We start from the raw sequence: 18,154 nt of genomic DNA on the forward strand, positions 1-18,154 counted from the left end.
CATGCCCTGGATATTGAGACAGTGACAGCAACATGAAGAAAGCAAATTAAAAAAGCCAAATAGCGAAAGAGCTTTAAAGGAAAATCTGTGGTGGCCCCCAAAAGGTCAGGAAACTTTGAATAGGCTTTAAAATGGTAAAATGTAATGTAATGATCTAAACCAGTTAGATTTAATGTCTTAACAAGAAACCAGATCCGGAGCAAAGTTTAACAATTAAGAATATGCTAAAATATTCATATAATTATTATCATCGAAGTCAAGTTGCAATCCTGCATCGAATTCTGGACTGAGATCAGGTTTTGCCGTAAATTCCTCCTAGGCAATAAAGCCAATTTCTTCGGTTCAATATGCAGGCCATCAACACTTTCCCAAAAATAACAGACGAAATCTGAAAACAGATGAAACCGAATCTTTATCGCCCATAAAAGGCACAGAGCCCAACAGAAAATAAAACTTCCCGTGAGCGTGTCTAAAATCGGTTTTAATTGGCTTGGCAAACGCAGTATATTATCATCTTCAACTGGAAGTTGGTGATGATCTGGAGATTTCCATCGAATGGAGTTTCTCCCACAGCGTTCAGTGGATTTTGGATTTCTGGTTTTTGCTTTTCGGATACAACTCTAATTTTGAGTAATTTTTAGGCCCCGCCTCTCGGATTTCTAACCCTTCCGTTTTGTCTCCTTTTTTTTTTTTTTGTTTGTTATTTTTCCAACGGAAGCCCGCTAATCTTTTGCCTCCGTTTGCATCTTTTTTGGGTTATTTTTTATGGATTTCTCCTCTTCTATTATTTCATTTTCTGTTATAATTTCGTTTAATTCGAGGCTCCAATTTCCGTATAAATGCAATGAAAACAAATAATAGCGACGAACTACAAGAAAACGAAATTAGGCAGACGGAAGCAGTCCAACAGAGTGGAAGACCCAAAAGTTTCAGACCCCAAACACCGAGACAATATACAGAAATAGTAAAATAGTAAAATAGTTGTCCAACAACTGGGAAAAATGCGTGAGAAAATGCCAAGGTAGCCGTAGCCGGCACCTGTACGTCGAGCTGGAAAAGTGGGGAAGTAGAAAAGTGCTGGGAAACGGAGGTGGAAAAGCGGAAAGGGAGAGTTAAGTACATAAAGTGAGAGACTGTGCTTCATATATTGTAGCTGCAATTTATTAGGCAAATCTCCTTAAACGCAACTCGAGCTGAAAGTGGAGATTGAAACTTGTTGACTGGAATTAAGTGGCTAGCAGCAGGAATTTGGCCTAACTGATTTCTACAAGTCGGATAATAAAGAATAAAATCAATTGCCATTTCAAATTTAATTTCCCAGGGAAAATAAGCTTCCTATTATAAAGGTTTATAGAAACCTTTTTTCTGTGTAATCGTGCAACTAATAAACACAGCTCAACGAAGTTTACTTACCTATTTATGTGATTGTACTTTTGTGTGGCTCCAATTTTATTGTTCGCATTTATTTTAATTCTTGTGCTCGACATATTTGCACGGTACTTTGCGGTATATATTTTTGCAAGATTTTTGCACATTTGCCTCGTTTATGTGGCCCTTTGTCGTAAACTGTGGTATTGCCCCGCGGCTTAAGCCTTTTCTGTGATGGTCGACCGTGCGCTACCCTGCACCACCCTGCACCACTCTACACCACCCACCTCCTGCGTTGACTAATTTGAATGTAATTCGTTTTTGGGGCTCACGTACGGCTGTCTGCACTTGGAAAACATGAATAAAACCGAATAAAATGCGAATGAATATAAAAATGGGTACTACGGGTACATGAATAAAAAAAACCCAAATAAAAAATCACAAAAAAAAAGAACACGCGCGCCAACAGCGAACAATAAACGAACAATAATAAGTAATAAGACCCTGAGGCAATTGTGGCCCCCTCCCCCTCGAAAAATTTGTTCAACAAAACGCGAAACGCGATAAAAAACAAACCAAAAAACGCAACAAAGCAAAACAAAGCGCATAAAAAGCACAGCAAATAAACAAATAGATACATGTGTGAACAAGAAGAAAGACAATTTTGTTCGGCGCTCCATTATATTTATATTGGCGCCTGCTCAAGGCTTCCACCAAAATCCAATCCGGTTTCCCCCGGCCATTGTTGCACAAAAATCGCAGCTAATTGAAGGACTTTTGTCATTGGAGGTGTTCCGTGTTGCCAAGCGTTGTAGGAAGTATGTTATCTCTCCATGTGTATGGATTAAAGAGGACTGGCGCCGAAAGAAAACATCGATGATGTGTGCAGTGTGCAGCCAAATTAACAATTGAAGGCCGATAGAAATGGTTCCAATTCAGCAACCTGTTATAATGATTCAAGTGGTGCTTTTTTGACATCTTTCAGCACAATGTTGCACACGATGCAGCTGCTCCTGCTGGCCACCATTGTGAGCATGGTCAGGAGCTCGCCGTACACGAGCTACCAGAACCAGCGGTTCGCCATGGAGCCGCAGGATCAGACGGCTGTGGTTGGGGCCAGGGTCACGCTGCCCTGCCGGGTGATCAACAAACAGGGCACACTCCAGTGGACCAAGGACGACTTTGGGCTGGGCACGTCCCGGGATCTGAGTGGTTTCGAGCGGTACGCGATGGTGGGCAGTGACGAGGAGGGCGACTACTCCCTCGACATTTACCCAGTGATGCTGGACGACGATGCTCGCTACCAGTGCCAAGTGAGTCCCGGCCCCGAGGGCCAGCCAGCCATTAGGTCCACATTCGCCGGATTGACGGTGCTCGTCCCGCCCGAGGCGCCCAAAATCACCCAGGGCGACGTCATCTATGCCACCGAAGATCGCAAGGTGGAGATCGAATGCGTTTCAGTGGGCGGAAAGCCGGCTGCTGAGGTAAGTGTCAATATTTTTTTTTCCCCCCATTTTTGCCTATGGCGGTGCCTAAAAATATGCAGTGGAAAAAGTTAAACTGATGCATTTGATTAGATGCCCTTATGCTGCTATTATTTTTGGACCGCCTATATGACAACTCCTGTGAGAAAATGACAATGTACGACAATCCGTGTTTCCCCCCCTCTTTTCTTATTCCCCGCAGATTACCTGGATTGATGGCCTGGGCAATGTCCTTACGGATAACATTGAGTACACGGTGATACCGCTGCCTGATCAGCGACGCTTTACGGCCAAGTCCGTCCTGCGACTGACCCCCAAAAAGGAGCACCACAACACGAACTTCAGCTGCCAGGCGCAGAACACGGCGGACCGCACCTATCGCTCGGCGAAAATACGTGTTGAGGTGAGTAGTCCCCTTGCCAAAAAACCAGGAGCTGACCCCCGATGGTCATTCTGTTGACAGGTCACTGCAGGTTTTGCATGAGCACTTACACTAGAACAAACGTTGGGCTAAAATGGAAGTTTACAAGCAATTAGAAATGGGACTTTCTTTATGATGCTGCTCGGGGGGATTTGATTTGACTTGGAATCCATAGATTATGTAGAGAAATGAAAAGGGCCGTTTGCTTTCTAACAGGAACAGTGAATAGATTGATACCTCTTATATTGTTCGTCGCTAAGCTGCAAACATATTTTTTCAAGTGCATCCTGCTGCCGCAGACTGTGGTTACCTTATCTATAAAATGGACTATGGACGGGGCAGAAGGGAAAGAGCCTGCTATCTATTTTACGTGATGCGATGCGCTGCGGAAGTCCCCTTCTTTCCCGAGGACAGCTGCAAGCCGGGGGATAGTATTTTTTGAATGGGCTTTTGTGCCGGACATGGCTCGACACTGACGGGCTAATTCATGCCCGGACATAAAGGCGCCCATCATGGCTTTCTCTCGCTCGAACCCCTCATTCCGTTGGAGCGGGGGGTGTGAAAGTGAGGAGCCAACAAAGACCTGACCTCAGCCCACTTGTCAATGGCCTGGTTTTCGGCAAGGTGGGGTGAAATCGAGGGAGTCACATGTCCATGGCGCGCTGACAAATCCCTGACCAAGATGTCAGGCCAAGGAGTGCAGGGATGCCCAGCTGATTGGGCTGATTGAGGGCCAGCTTGAAGCGCACGCATGGGAATTCCTTGGTCGCCGAGGACATTGCACATAAATTGGTAGTACAAGAGGGCTATTGAATGGCGAGCAGTTTTACCAATAAAATATATATATTACGATTTGAGAAGTTCACAATCTAATTAATACTTTTCTTTTCCCATTTCCAGGTGAAATATGCTCCCAAGGTTAAGGTTAATGTGATGGGCTCGCTTCCCGGCGGTGCAGGTGGTTCGGTTGGTGGTGCAGGAGGCAGTGTCCATATGGGCACCGGTTCCCGGATTGTGGAGCACTCGCAGGTTCGCCTGGAGTGCCGGGCAGATGCGAATCCCAGCGATGTCCGGTACCGCTGGTTCATCAACGACGAACCGATCATCGGCGGCCAGAAGACAGAGATGGTAAGTGGCGCTCCTCCTCCTCATTTTCTCCTCCTCTGCGCTTTTCCAGCGCCTCTCCTTTGTTGAGTTGTTCCCCCGAGATTTTTACTGGGGAAAACAGGTCCACATTCCATTTGGCAGGCTAGCGCATAATTAGAGCAACTATTGCGATTAAAATGCTGCCCCTGCTGTTGTATAATGTTGGCAATTATTGAAACCAGTTAGATCGCCACCGGAAAGGCCTAACGTTCCCACAATTAATCGCAACTGGAACTCATGGATCGACCCTCTCTCTCTCCCCGTTTTCCCGTCGTTTCAGGTGATACGCAATGTGACTCGCAAGTTCCACGATGCGATTGTCAAGTGCGAAGTACAGAATTCCGTGGGCAAGAGTGAGGACAGCGAAACCCTCGACATAAGCTGTAAGTTGTTGAAGTTATTTGAAGTTTTATTTATATATTTATTTAATATCAAACCATCTATATAAGGAGTGTAAAATCATTAACATTTTAAAATGCAATCTGTAGTATACAAATGACTGCGACTGGCATTTTTCTGTTAAATCGTTATTAATATCCGAATATTGAAAGTAAAACACAACGTATATTTATACAGCCACCGTAAATTGTTGACATTTGTGAATTTCCATAAGTCAACAGTATAGCTTTGGGCATCACACTTTTGGCAAAATGCAAAATCAATTGAAAATGACCATTTAATCGTTTTTCTTGCGAAACTCCAATCATATATAATAAATATTTAAGATATATGCATGTATGCATTAGACCAAGCCAATTTTAATATATTATTCAATCTTTTTAATTGCAGATGCTCCCAGTTTCCGGCAGCGACCACAGTCGATGGAGGCGGACGTGGGCAGCGTGGTGTCCCTAACCTGCGAGGTGGACAGCAATCCCCAGCCGGAGGTCGTCTGGATCCAGCATCCCAGCGACCGGGTGGTGGGCACCAGCACGAATCTCACGTTCAGTGTCAGCAATGAGACGGCTGGCAGGTATTACTGCAAGGCCAATGTACCCGGATACGCCGAGATTTCGGCAGATGCCTATGTTTATCTGAAGGGCTCGCCGGCGATCGGATCCCAGAGGACACAGTACGGTCTGGTAGGGGATACGGCCCGGATCGAGTGCTTCGCCAGCAGTGTTCCTCGTGCCCGTCACGTCTCGTGGACATTCAACGGCCAGGAGATCAGCTCGGAATCGGGACACGACTATTCGATCCTGGTGGATGCCGTGCCGGGGGGCGTAAAGAGCACTCTTATCATTAGGGACAGCCAGGCCTATCACTACGGAAAGTACAACTGCACGGTGGTAAACGATTACGGCAACGACGTGGCCGAGATTCAGCTGCAAGCCAAGAGTGAGTATCTCTAACTAAAGTTCTATACACAAGTTAAGTTATAGTTATAAGTTTTCTGATTTTTGAAAATTACTAACAAAATGATCATAGTAATGTAAAAGACCCTCATTCCGTCATACTCAAAGCAAATTTTCCGCACTTTTCTTATGTTTTTCGCAGAGAGCGTTTCCCTGCTGATGACAATCGTGGGCGGCATTTCGGTGGTGGCCTTCTTGCTGGTGCTGACCATTCTGGTGGTGGTCTACATCAAGTGCAAGAAGCGCACCAAGCTGCCGCCAGCGGACGTGATAAGCGAGCACCAGATCACGAAGAACGGCGGCGTTAGCTGCAAACTGGAGCCAGGCGACCGCACCTCTAACTACAGCGATCTGAAGGTGGACATTTCGGGCGGCTATGTGCCCTACGGCGACTACAGCACGCACTACAGTCCGCCCCCGCAATACCTGACCACCTGTTCGACGAAGTCCAATGGCAGCTCGACCATTCTGCAGAACAACCACCAGAATCAATTGCAACTGCAGCAGCAGCAGCAACAGAGCCACCACCAGCACCACCCACAGACCACCACCCTGCCAATGACCTTCCTGACCAACAGCAGCGGCGGCAGCTTGACCGGCAGTATTATTGGATCCCGTGAAATCCGCCAAGACAACGGGCTGCCCAGTCTGCAGTCGACCACCGCCTCAGTGGTTAGCTCATCGCCAAATGGCAGCTGCAGCAACCAGAGCACCACCGCAGCCACCACCACCACCACCCACGTGGTGGTGCCCAGTTCGATGGCCCTGAGCGTGGATCCCCGTTACAGCGCCATCTACGGCAATCCCTATCTGAGGTCCTCGAACTCATCGCTGCTGCCGCCACCCACTGCCGTTTAGGGTGGACCAGCACTGTCCACCACCACCACCACTGCCAACAATATCGATGACCCACTGAGCCACGCTAAGACTGATCTCACAAGGAACCGAGGCCCCGGCGGCTGCTTTAGGGGGCCATCACTGTTGGTGGTGCGTTTTTTCAGCTACCAAAAATTCGAATTGCTTAGGTTTAGACACTTAGCTCACATACATCCGATTATATAGACATAATCGTAAGCTGATCTTTAGCATCATCATTTCTATAGTCCTTAGGTCTAGGGTACTTTATGTTTTTTTTTGTCGTTTTTGTGTTCTTAGCTTAAGGATCTTACAGTAGGCTAATCCACAGTTTGATCTAGAGAGAGACTAAGCTTCAAAGAATGTGTGTTAAGCATTTACAAAACGAAAAGAAAAAACAAATCTTAGGAAGATTAGAAAGTTTTACTGCTTGTTGAGAAAACGCCTTAATGTAATAGTTAACTGATTGGGAAATTAGCCTCCAGTTAAAAAAAAAAAGTTGGTTTTCTTGGGGGCGGAAATATGCGAGAGCGGTTTTGAACATGTTCTCAGATTTCAAACACTGTTGCAAATATTATTTTCCTTTTTAATATTATTTCCCTTAACCCATTGTACTTTTTTATGTTCTTATACTGAAAACATTATTTACTTTTATTTTTAAAATATTCGATAACTTTCTTTTGTACAGTCTAGTGAACAACAAATTTAAGAACTATATTTTACCGCGCACCTCCACCTAAGATTTTCAAATCCCGAGAATATTCCTTCGTCAGAAACAGCTGCCCCTATATAATCCGCAAAAAAAATATAGAAAAGTAAACGAAAGAATTCAATTTTATGTATACACAGATACAGATATAGTATATGCTAAATGTTAATGAAATATATACAAGCATGAAGACATTCAGTTGAATGGATAGCGAGTAAGCAAACGAAATGCCAAAGTACCTGATAGTATTTAAGTAGGGGGTGGATCGGCATTTGGATCGGTGCCGCCCCCATCAACTTCTTCTGAATTATGTAGCATTATCTTTTCGCGCCGGAACTCTAAGCTATGACTTGGAATTCAATAGTGCGTTTTACGGTTAAATAAATATAGAAGCTAGATCTTGACAGTCGCCTTAACTTATGACACGCCCATACATCTCAAATCGCCCATGCCCATGCAAATGTAGGAAACAAAACAAAATGAGAGCGTAAACGTATTCAATTCGTCAGTTCAATTGTGCTAAGTGTACTTCTAAGTGTATAACGGTCTAATTATCCTAGTTGTAGCCTAACTAATAATAGACACGCATATTTAAAGTACGAGTATAGACCTAGCCCTAGATATACATCCATGCATTTTTTTTCATAGGCCTAAGCATTATATTTTGATAAGCCAGCGTATTTCGTCTAAGGATCCACGGAAAAGTAAACATTACTATTTCTTTTTGCTATATTTATTAGCTGTGGGTATTTTATTAGTGTCGCCAATTAAACGCGAAACGAACAAATGTTTTTTGTTTACATACAAAATGCATATGATAAAAGCAAATAAGCAGCATGAAACACTCACACACACACAAAGTTAAACGCGAAAGCAAAACAAAAAAACTGAATAAAAATTTATTGATAAAAAGAAAGCCGAGGAAAGCGAATTGAGAGTTGGACATCAAAGACGAAAGACAAATATACGGTTGGGGGAGGGGGGCAAAAAACATTTTTAATTTGCCCAGGTCGGAAGGACCAACTGTCAGCTAGCTGCAAAAAGCCAAAAATCAAACAAACAAAAGTGAAATGAAAATGTTCCACCACTGGCACCGCTGGCACCACTTGCACCACCACCGCCAGTCATGTGTGTTAATTTATGGCAAGTCGCCTCGCCGTTCTCGGAGTTACTGCACTGCAGAAAATGGTGGGTATATTTTCGCATTTAAGAATGGTTTGTCTTTCGAGAATAAGCAAGTGGTGAAAATAAAAACTTTTACATAAAAGTAAACGTCTTTTACTCAACTTTGGAAAACAAAAATATCTTTTTAATAAACTTTATTTAAATCATTCTGTTTTTATTTTATTGATTTTTTTACTCTCTAAATTTCATGTTAAATTATTACATTTTTATGTTATTGATATCATTTTACTTTCTAAATTTCAGGCAAAATAATTTAACTGAAAACGAATCTGAGTAAGTAGCAAACAAACGCTTTCATATGCATCATTTCGTTTGCGTCCTGTGGCCACAGTATTTTCGCTCAGTGTGACTGACCGGAGTTGTGAAGTTGACAATGCAAACAAACGGCTCGCTAAGCTCGACTAAAAATGCTTAATGAGAGTGCGTAAGGGTGGCCCAACCGGTGAACCACCCCCACCCCCACCAGTCCACCCGCTACTGGCTTCTGACCCCTTCCTCTGAGCCCCACCTCCTCCGTCCCCCGCCCTTCCCTTCTGGCCGCTATTTGCAGGACCCTTTTTCGCCGCCCCTTGAGGCAAGTGTTGGCCGCAAGAAATTCTGCGGCTATGGGCAACAAAGTCGCGCACGACGCCCATTAAACTAAATTAGTTGCCCTTTGTCACCGAACGACCCTCGCTGTCACACGTGGCTCGCTGGGGGCGTTGGGTGTGGGTGTTTTGGGGCGGTGGGTTTGGTGATGGGTGGAGGGTGGTGGGTGGCTCGAACATACGTGCACTTAGCCAGAAGGAAGTTGCAATTGCGGTTGGCTGTGTTAATTAGCGTTTTCTTTTTTTTTTCATTGGAAAAGCGAAGGGGAAACTCTCGAAAACTGAAACTAACGTGAGTTGGCAAATGTCAAGAGACTGGTGAAAGTAAAGCCACAGAAACTGACATTAGTTGGAATCCTATTCAGAACCCTTTCTGGAATTGCACCAGCGCTCTTGCAGTTTCTTTAATCAAATTTAATGTTAATTTTATTCGAATCCTACTCTGCTAAAGGAATTTTCAAATATTCCTAATCATGTATAAAACTTTGAACACTTTTTTATTCACAATTGAAGCCTGGTTATACAAATATTCAATATGCTTTTCCCCACATATGTATGCTTACAGAATTTTAATTTATTCGGAAAAATTCCTTTCCGTTTCCCAAAAAAACCCAACTCGTTGACAATCGGCAAAGTTACGTGAAAGCTGCTTCAGAAACTGCAACTCGCATCGTCCGTGAAGTCGTGCGGAGTTTCTCCGGCGCGTTAATCACTCTGCAATCCAACATCCTTTCGGGTTTCAGGTTCCTTCGGCTCCTTTTTGGATTCCGTTTTTCAAGGGGCCCGGCGGACGGGTCTGGAGATGGCACAAAAAACGGACACGAGGCGCCCGAAGAGTTACGATTTCATTAACATGAGATATGGCAAGTGCCAAAGCGCTGGTCGCTCCGAAGCCGTGGGTTTTTTTGGGCACAGGATTCGGGGGCTCAGGGGTTCGGGGGCTCAGGGGTTCGGGGGTTTGCGGTTCGGTTGTTCGGGGTCGTTACGGAGGTCGTGTTGGGCTGGTTTATGGCTCAAGTGTTGGCTTGTCGTCGCCGCTTGTGTCGCACTGCGTTGTTAATTGCTGCAAAGAGAGTGGTCGAAGGAGCGACAAAGACAGGTGGCTGGAAAGCACTCGGAAAAATCATTGACCTACTTTCAAGCAAATGGCATCCCGCAAATAAATAATTTTGCAGTTCAAACAGCTTGTGTTTTCTTGAATGTGCTTTGAAAGGGTTGCTACCATTGCTGGAAATGAGAGAATTTTCATGAACTACAATGTTTATTTTGTCTGTTGGATGAAGATATCTTAGCTTGGTTGTGAAAATGATTCCTTTATTTGTTCCAGTGCACGAGAAGCAAAGAGAGCGGCAGCTCAGGGTCGCTTCATATGATTAGCAAATGTTTTGTTTTTCACTATGCACTAAAAACCAAAGGAAATGGGAAACGCACCAGCTACCAGCTGGTGGTTGGGTGGTTTTGTGGATGGTGGGTGGTGGGTGGTGAGTGGTTGGTGGGCAGCATTTTGGACGGTTTCCCGCGCGTCAACCCTAACCTCAAAATGGCTGGCAAGTGTTGTGTGAGCCTTTATGCGGTGCTGTCGTTGGTGGGAGGTTGCCTAATGTTGGGTGGCCACTGTAATTGCTGTTCTATGTGTGTTTTCCTTGTGTGTGTGCATGTGTGTGCGTGTGTGTGTGAGTGGGTGAATGTTTTTGTGTCCCTGTGTGCGTGGCCAGTGGGGGAGAGTTGAATTTCTTGAATTAATAAAATGTCTTCATTATTTAAATTGCACGCACGACCACAGAGGCGGAAAACCCGGGACCCCAAACAACCCAACCACCACTCAAACATATGTGTGAGTCGCCTGACGTGCATATATCTCCCAGTGCGACTGTGTGTGTAAGCGACTGAGTTAATTAGCAGCTGGGGAATTGTGAAATATATTAATATTGTACATTTCGGTGGGTCCAAATAACGAATAGCCACCCACAGCCCTGCAAACAAACCACAACAAGCCCTGTCGCACATTCCATTTCCCACTTCGACGGTCCTTTTGTGGTCAATCGCAATGGTATGGAGACGTTGCGATGGTTTTACTTATTAGAGCATAGATTTTTGATCAGAACAACTGATCGAAGGCGTACGAATGCAAAACTTACTAGGCATTCTTATCGGCATATGAAAAGGTGCTACAATAATTCTCCCAAAGGTAGGCCACATACTTTGTAGCCAATATACATACATTTTCAAACGATAGTATCGATAAACTGAAGAGCTGTGCGATATAAAGATCACCCATAGATGGCGTAGTTTGAAATATAAGACAACAGCAACAGGTGTGAGGTCAAAGTTCTGATTGAAGAAAATGTTTATGAATTTAAAGGCATACGTTTTGTAGGATTGTAATAATATGTGATAGTATATCTTCTGTCCTTTCTATATATAATACAGCTGTTAGCGAACATATGTTTAAGTTGATTTATATATTTAGAAGAAAAAAACTTTAACGAATGACTGGACATGTAAATGCAATAATCTGGTCCCACTCTTGCAATAGATATATGTATAGAATCCATCTTTCATTGGATTGCACATATTCCCCGATTATTTGAGGCCCCCGGTGACCTCGATGGCGGCTCCATTGACGTAGGACGACTGCGGTGAGGCCAAGAAGGCAATCACCTCGGCGATCTCCTCCGGCTGACCCAATCGGCCCAAGGGGCAGCGCTGCACCACCTGCTGCTTCACGGAATCGGGCACCACCGCCACCATGGGCGTGTCTATGTAGCCCGGCAGGATGCAGTTGACCCGAATGCCAAACTTGCCGAACTCCTTGGAGGCCACCTCCGTGAAGGAGATCACTCCCGCCTTGGTGGCTGCATAGTTGGCCTGGCCCACGTTGTTCATCTTGGCCACGATGCTTGAGAGGTTCACAATGCTGCCGTTCTCCAGCTTCTCCTCGATCATGGCCTTGGCATAGGCCTGGGTGACCAGGAAGGTGCCCTTCAGGTTTACCCCGTACACGTCATCGTAGTCCCGTTCGGGCATCTTGAGCAGATAACCATCTCGGGTTATTCCAGCAGAATTGACCACAATGGTGGGTGCCTGCTGGAACTTCTTTAGAGCCTCGGCCACCGAGGATTGGACACTCTGGGCAGAGGAAACGTCCACCTCCAGGGCGGCAGATCGCTCAGAGCCCAATTCCTGAACGGTTTCCTGGGCTGCCTTCAGATTGCGGTCGGCAACGATCACTTTGGCACCATCTCTGGCCAAAAGGCGGCAGGTGGCACGACCAATACCCGAACCGGCTCCTAAAAACGGAGATCACAACCGCATATGAAGTCTATATATCAAGGGAAAATAGGAATACACACCTGTTACCAGTGCCACTTTTCCAGCTAGAACTCCCACTGACATGGCTCCGAAAATGACTTAGTAAACAGCAGTTTTCACTTGTTTGCCCCTCAAACGTCGTGCGACAACTATATATATAATCACTAAAAGTTATCGCCGGCCAACAGCTGTTCCAAAGCTGATTAGCTATGAGCAAATGAAACATAAGCGGATGAAAGCTTCATCACACGATCGACTTCAGAGAGCTTTTCGGTGGAACCATAGGTAGATTCGAAGAGAAAAAAAATTGAGAAGTCCAAAGATCATAAAAGCGCCTAAAAATCTATATTGTTTGTGGAACCAAATTTTTGGGCTCGCTTGAAAATTACGCCTACTTTATGATGGAAACGTGCTGGGATTCATTGTTATTATGACACCAATTGCTAAAAGTAGTGCAGAACAAACAATTTTTCAATTAGCATTTATGTTTCACTTTTATTGCAAGGAAGGTTTTTTGATGGGCAACACTATTTCATATATGCAAATTCCGCGACCATAACTCAGCAATTGTTTTTATCCCAGCGCCCAAAAGAGTGCAAGAAAAAGTGTTGTATTTCCGAAATGTGTGTGTATTTTCCCTCGAATCATTTCACTCCAGTGGTATTAGGTAGTACTCCTCCAGCTGGGGACCCAAGTCTGCACTCCGGACACCGCCATGTCCAGCACTCCGGGCCAATCCAAACTGCCTGAGGAGCTTCTTGAGATATCGCTTGGGTATTTTCACCAGCTGTCGCCGGATTATCCGCTGCACTCTGTTCCATGGGCGGCTACTGCCGCGGTGATCATCTTCGGGCTCCTCCAGCTCCTGATCTTGATTCGGGTCCTCTTCTTCCTCCTCTTCATCCACCAGATCTTCACCATCCTGGCCCTTCTGTGATTGCAATTTCGCCAACTGCTCAACGAGCTGCTTCAGCTGCTTCTCGCTCAGCCGACTTAAATCTACGGGATCATTTTGGGCCCGCAACTGGAGTCTCGATCCACAGGTTTTGGCAGAAATCACCGGAATCGATGGTAACAAGATCGAAACCACGATCAGTACGATCAGAAATCGCTGTCCAGCCATGTTTGTACTCAGCCCCGGGCTAAACAGCCGCTTAAATACCCGAAAATTGCCCCATCATTCGTCACGATCTGATCTCTTTGCTGATCTCGGCCCAGAAATGTGGGTCAAGTGCGTACTTTTCACAGAGATTTTTTTCTGATTCTATGCCCACCAACCACTGTTTTTGTATTTATTTGCTTCTGGAGATCTACGATCATTGATCTTTGGAACTTGATCGTTGGGACTTCAGATCTTTAGAGGGATGTTGTTTTTGAAAATGGTATGGAAAAAGTACGTGAATGTTTAATTTAGACAAATATTAATATGATTTGAATAGGCCTAAAGTGTTGCTAAAGTACTTATTTTTTATAATTCATATGAACTCAGTTTGTAACCCACTTTACTAACTTTTCCGCAAGTTTTGTTTCTTTTCCAATAGAAATTTAATGCTCAGAGTTTTCCAATTTTTGAAAGTTAAACTATTTTTCTTTTTTTCTATAATTTTGTTAATTAACTTAATCACCCACACAAAAATAAAATAGGGAGCAGTTGAAGTACTCTTGAATGGCTTTATTTATGGTTTATCCTGTCGCAGGAAGTGCGGCAGTAGCAAGTTAGGCTACAATAAATTAGAAAAAAAAAATTATTTTGCTGGAAGTGGTCGGATCGCAGGATCCCCTGAACTTGAATCAATGATCCTTAGACGGCGGTGATGCGATTGCGGCGGTTCTTGTTGCGATTGCGACGGTTCTTCTTGTTGCCCTTGCGCCTCCGGTTGTTGTTCTTGTTGATCTTCTTGGCAGGCACTCGCTTGCGGACCACGCGGCGCTTGGAGGCGGGACGACTACCGGTGTTGAGCATCACTTTCTGGCCGTTCTTGAAATAGCGACGATACCGGGGTGGAATGCGAACGCTGATCACCTGGCCGCGGCGGGCGCCCTTGCGTCGCAGGCTGATGTGGTTATTGCTTTGGGTGGCCTTGCCGCCTTCGCCGGTGGCTCCGCCAGTTCCCTGCACCTCGTGGCCGGTAGTAACCACCTCGTATTCTTGGGCGCCAGCGGCCAGGGCGGCCTGCAGAGCCTGCTCGTCCATCAACTCGGCGGGGTAGGCCTGGGCGGGCTGGGCCAGCTCCTGGTCCTGTTCCTGTTCCTGATCCTGATCCTGGTCCTGGTCCTGCTCGTTATTCAGCTCCTGTTCGTCATCGTTGCTGCCATAGCGGGCACCCTTGATAACCGTTCGCCGTGCGGTGCTTGTTGTGGGCGATGTGGGTGTCGTGGGCGATGTGGTGATGGTGCCAGTGGCCGAGGGAATCGTGCCCGTTGAGGTCACCGTCACCGTGGGCGATGTGGGTGAGCCTGTGCCAGTGGACGTCCCGGTTCCGGCACCGGTGATAATGATTGGTATCACCGGCTGGTTGTTGCTGCTGAACAGGTTCTTGAAGGTCAGGAACTTTTTGAGGAACAGCCTGCCGCTGGAGGGATCCTTGGCAGTGGTCGATCCACCAGCGCTAGAAGCGGCCTGGCCCACCTTGACGTCCTGGTCCGCTTGACGCGACTTCTGGGCCATCTTCTTCTCGGGTGCCGCCTGTGCCGCCAAAAGACAGCAGGCGAAAAGGATCACGATGGCGTACAACTTCATTTCGGTTGAATGTATAATGTATAAACTCTTTTGCGTCTTCGGGAAACTACTCTGGTTAAGGAGAGAACTTTTCGGGTAGACCAAAATCGCTGCGATTTCTGTTGCTTGCCGATGGCTGGACAATCAGGCTTTGATACTATTTCGTCCAGCAATGAGGCTTTTTATAGTCCCGCAAAATACGCTGTGGAATGCAAATCGTAAGTGCCAAACGGTAAATCTGTGTACACAATTGAAATTCAATTGATCCGTGGTGGTGGCTCAAATAGTCAAATCGCTGCCAGCTATAATGTATATTCTCCAAATTCTCCGTCGTCATCATTCTGCCGGTCATCCCATGGGTTTTCGGCCAAGCGAAACGCCTTTGGGTTTTCTGTTTTTGGGTTTTCAAATTGGTATTGGAATTGGGGTTTTGGTCTTCAGGTTTCTGCAGCGCCTTGGGCTTTTGCTAGAGTGGGCTGAAAAAAAGTGAAAATCTATTGAAATCCATTTCTAATTGAAGCCGCTGGGTCGAAGGTGGCCCAAAGCCTGCGAAAGTGACCCACAAAGTGCCATAAACGTGTGCCTAACGATCTTTAATATTCCAATCGTAAAGTTCAAACAAAAACGAATCATTCAATTCACGTTATTTTCGTTTTTCAGGTGTCTTAAATAAATGTCTTCGATTATTATAATATATTGGGTATAAATAGCTACATTTAAAGTAAATAACATTGATATTACATTCCTGTACTGTTACTATCCAATGATTCCTTGGATTATCATGTTGCTATCGTATAACGTTTTAGAGAAATCCCATGGAATCTTTAGTTGCAATTGATTGATTTAAGAAAGCTTATGGGATGTTGCTTGACAAATTTCTAGCACAATCCAAGAATAGTGATAAGACATTGGAATTTCTTTTGTATATATATTCGCTTTATTGAAATCGTAGAGGTCATAGCTAAGGGCTAACCGGTGGATCGCTCAGTTGCGGCGGCGGTTGGCGCGACGGCGCTGGCGCAGGCGGCTCACGCGGTTGTTGCGGCGCTGACGGCGGCGGGCGTTGCGGTGGCGGCGGTTCTGGGAGCGACGCTTCTGCTGGCTGCGGCGGGACTGGTTGCGACGCTTCTGCTGCTGGCGGCGACGGCTACGACGGCGGTTGTTAATGGCACGACGACGGTTCTGGTTGGAACGGCGGCGGGCGTTGGACAGCTGCTTGCGCAGCTGGTTGTTGAGGTCCTTCTGGCGGCGCAGTTCGATTTCGCGGATCAGCTCGCTGTTGGACAGTTGGTTATTGTTGCCGGAGGATCCGTTGGAGTTGCTGGCGCGACGGCGCATGGCAGAGGATGAGGAAGCCGAGACTTTGGGAGCCACAAGCTGGAAGCCATCCTCTTCGTTATCGTCATCCTCCTGCTCGTCATCCTGGTCATTCAGATACTTTCCCTCCTCCTCCTCCTCCTGCTCGATTTCGTCGTCGTCGTCCTCGTTCTCACCCCCCAGGTTGTTGAATGAACGACGGGAATTAGATGAAGTAGTAGTAGGCGTAGCAGTGGTGGGTGTGGTGGTTAATGTGGAGGTTCCGGTGGTGCTTGTGGGTCCAGTGGGAGAAGTCGTGATCGTGGAGGTGGTGGGTGTAGTGGAAGTGGTGGTGGCCGCCGGTGGGCAGGATTGCTGCTTCAGGGCCAACAGCTGCTGCAAGTTGCGTGCCTCGACCTGCACTGGCTGCTTGAACAGGCGGTACTTGGACTGCTGGTCGGTTTCCTGGGCGGACTCATCGTTGGAACGGGCAACTGGTGAATTGGTGAAATCATTATTGTAGCGTATGTAGGTTATTGGTCACTCATGTCATCCGTAGTGCGCTTGAAGTGGACATTTTCCGAAAAATAGACTGAAAACTAAACTCACCAGCCGCCTGGGCAATAATTGCTGTGCCCAGCACCAGCAGAGCTCCGTAGAAGAACTTCATCTTGGGGTTTTCCTTGGGATTTCCTGTGGAACTGATCTAGGCCTGAGGACTGGATTGAATGGGACTGTGCCTGTGCCTGGGGGAAGGTCGTCGATGGACTGTGATATTGCCAGCGGCCAGCCGGGGTTATATACCCCACGCTCCAGTTGCGGATCTAACAACAACAATCCAACCCAGAATCGGCAACCATAATTCTCATTATCATTTCTTTTTTCGCAAATTTTCACATTCGCCAAAGTTTTTGCATAAATTTTGGTGACCGCTTGCCGATCGTTGAACTAGTTTGACCCATGCGACATATATTAGCCAAAGTTCGCTATAGTATTTCACTTGAGATCTGATTGATAAACACAGATTTCAAAATTTCTGCAATAAGTTACTTATTTTGCTTAACAAACCAATGACGTTCTATTAATGCATAATACGAAAGTTTATAGGCCACCGAATTTTTGTTTTAGAAGGCTTCCCCGCTACTCGACTTTTCGAGCTGAAGATCCATAAGACGTGTCTTTCCGAGAAGGTATTTTTGTGTAACTATCTATGGAATATTTATTTAAGGGTTTTTGAAACTAAGGAACAATAAATAAATGTATATTTATTATGTATTTGTATGTTTGGTGCAATGCTCACAGTAATGTAAGTCTAAAAGTGTATCATTATTTTTGCTCCGATGAACCCATGCAGCTTTTAGTTCATATACTAATTTTTGGGACCGTTTCAGGTTTTTGAATTATCACACAATGACTTTGACAAATGTCAAATAAGATAGCACATTGAATAAGGTATTGAAAGCTATGATACTATAATATTAAAAATAAATATTATCATCACTTTTAAGGTGCTTATCCTTATAAATTCTCAAACAAAATCTTCATTCAAGGTGTGTGCTGAGATTGATGACCCGCTGTCCATTATCATTTAAAAGTCGATAATCGTATTGTATCCATTCATTTTATTCGGGTTCATTGTGGATTTTAAGATTTGGTGAAAGAGATTAGAGCTACGCATCCAGAATATAAAAAGGAGTTGATGATATCGTATGTTGCT

General features: G+C 45.4%; 5 protein-coding genes across 8 annotated transcripts in view; 1 reads left to right on the plus strand and 4 right to left on the minus strand.

The window, feature by feature from the left end:
• Positions 1 to 8,236, plus strand: part of LOC120456531 (irregular chiasm C-roughest protein) — a 60,597-nt gene extending 52,361 nt beyond the window's left edge. For 3 of the 4 annotated variants that reach the window (XM_039643404.2, XM_039643402.2, XM_039643403.2), the window contains exons 3-8: positions 2,354 to 2,852; positions 3,055 to 3,255; positions 4,174 to 4,401; positions 4,700 to 4,802; positions 5,209 to 5,757; positions 5,917 to 8,236. In XM_039643404.2, the coding sequence (XP_039499338.1) occupies positions 2,358 to 2,852; positions 3,055 to 3,255; positions 4,174 to 4,401; positions 4,700 to 4,802; positions 5,209 to 5,757; positions 5,917 to 6,632 (2,292 nt within the window). In that variant the 5' untranslated portion in view covers positions 2,354 to 2,357 and the 3' untranslated portion in view covers positions 6,633 to 8,236. Of the gene's footprint in view, positions 1 to 2,353; positions 2,853 to 3,054; positions 3,256 to 3,445; positions 4,066 to 4,173; positions 4,402 to 4,699; positions 4,803 to 5,208; positions 5,758 to 5,916 lie in introns of those variants that run through there. The other variant, XM_039643405.2, reaches the window with a different exon arrangement.
• Positions 8,237 to 11,553: 3,317 nt separating this feature from the next.
• On the minus strand, positions 11,554 to 12,623 carry LOC120456545 (estradiol 17-beta-dehydrogenase 8). The gene is made up of 2 exons (XM_039643424.2): positions 12,464 to 12,623; positions 11,554 to 12,400 (listed from the first exon to the last, which is right to left on the minus strand). Exons 1-2 carry the CDS (start codon positions 12,504 to 12,506, stop codon positions 11,694 to 11,696), a joined length of 750 nt encoding a protein of 249 aa, XP_039499358.1. The 5' UTR covers positions 12,507 to 12,623; the 3' UTR covers positions 11,554 to 11,693.
• Positions 12,624 to 13,071: 448 nt separating this feature from the next.
• LOC120455620 (putative uncharacterized protein DDB_G0287113) lies at positions 13,072 to 13,545 on the minus strand. The gene has a single exon (XM_039642001.1). The coding sequence runs from the start codon at positions 13,543 to 13,545 to the stop codon at positions 13,072 to 13,074; it is 474 nt and encodes a 157-aa protein (XP_039497935.1).
• A 678-nt stretch (positions 13,546 to 14,223) lies between these two features.
• LOC120456538 (myotubularin-related protein DDB_G0290005) lies at positions 14,224 to 15,162 on the minus strand. Its single transcript, XM_039643417.1, has one exon. It carries the CDS (start codon positions 15,160 to 15,162, stop codon positions 14,224 to 14,226), a length of 939 nt encoding a protein of 312 aa, XP_039499351.1.
• Positions 15,163 to 16,125: 963 nt separating this feature from the next.
• LOC120456551 (ras-interacting protein RIP3) lies at positions 16,126 to 17,164 on the minus strand. The gene is made up of 2 exons (XM_039643430.1): positions 17,047 to 17,164; positions 16,126 to 16,931 (listed from the first exon to the last, which is right to left on the minus strand). Exons 1-2 carry the CDS (start codon positions 17,105 to 17,107, stop codon positions 16,126 to 16,128), a joined length of 867 nt encoding a protein of 288 aa, XP_039499364.1. The 5' UTR covers positions 17,108 to 17,164.
• Positions 17,165 to 18,154: the final 990 nt, after the last annotated feature.

This window comes from Drosophila santomea, chromosome X (genome assembly GCF_016746245.2).
Source record: "Drosophila santomea strain STO CAGO 1482 chromosome X, Prin_Dsan_1.1, whole genome shotgun sequence".
NCBI lineage: Eukaryota > Metazoa > Arthropoda > Insecta > Diptera > Drosophilidae > Drosophila > Drosophila santomea.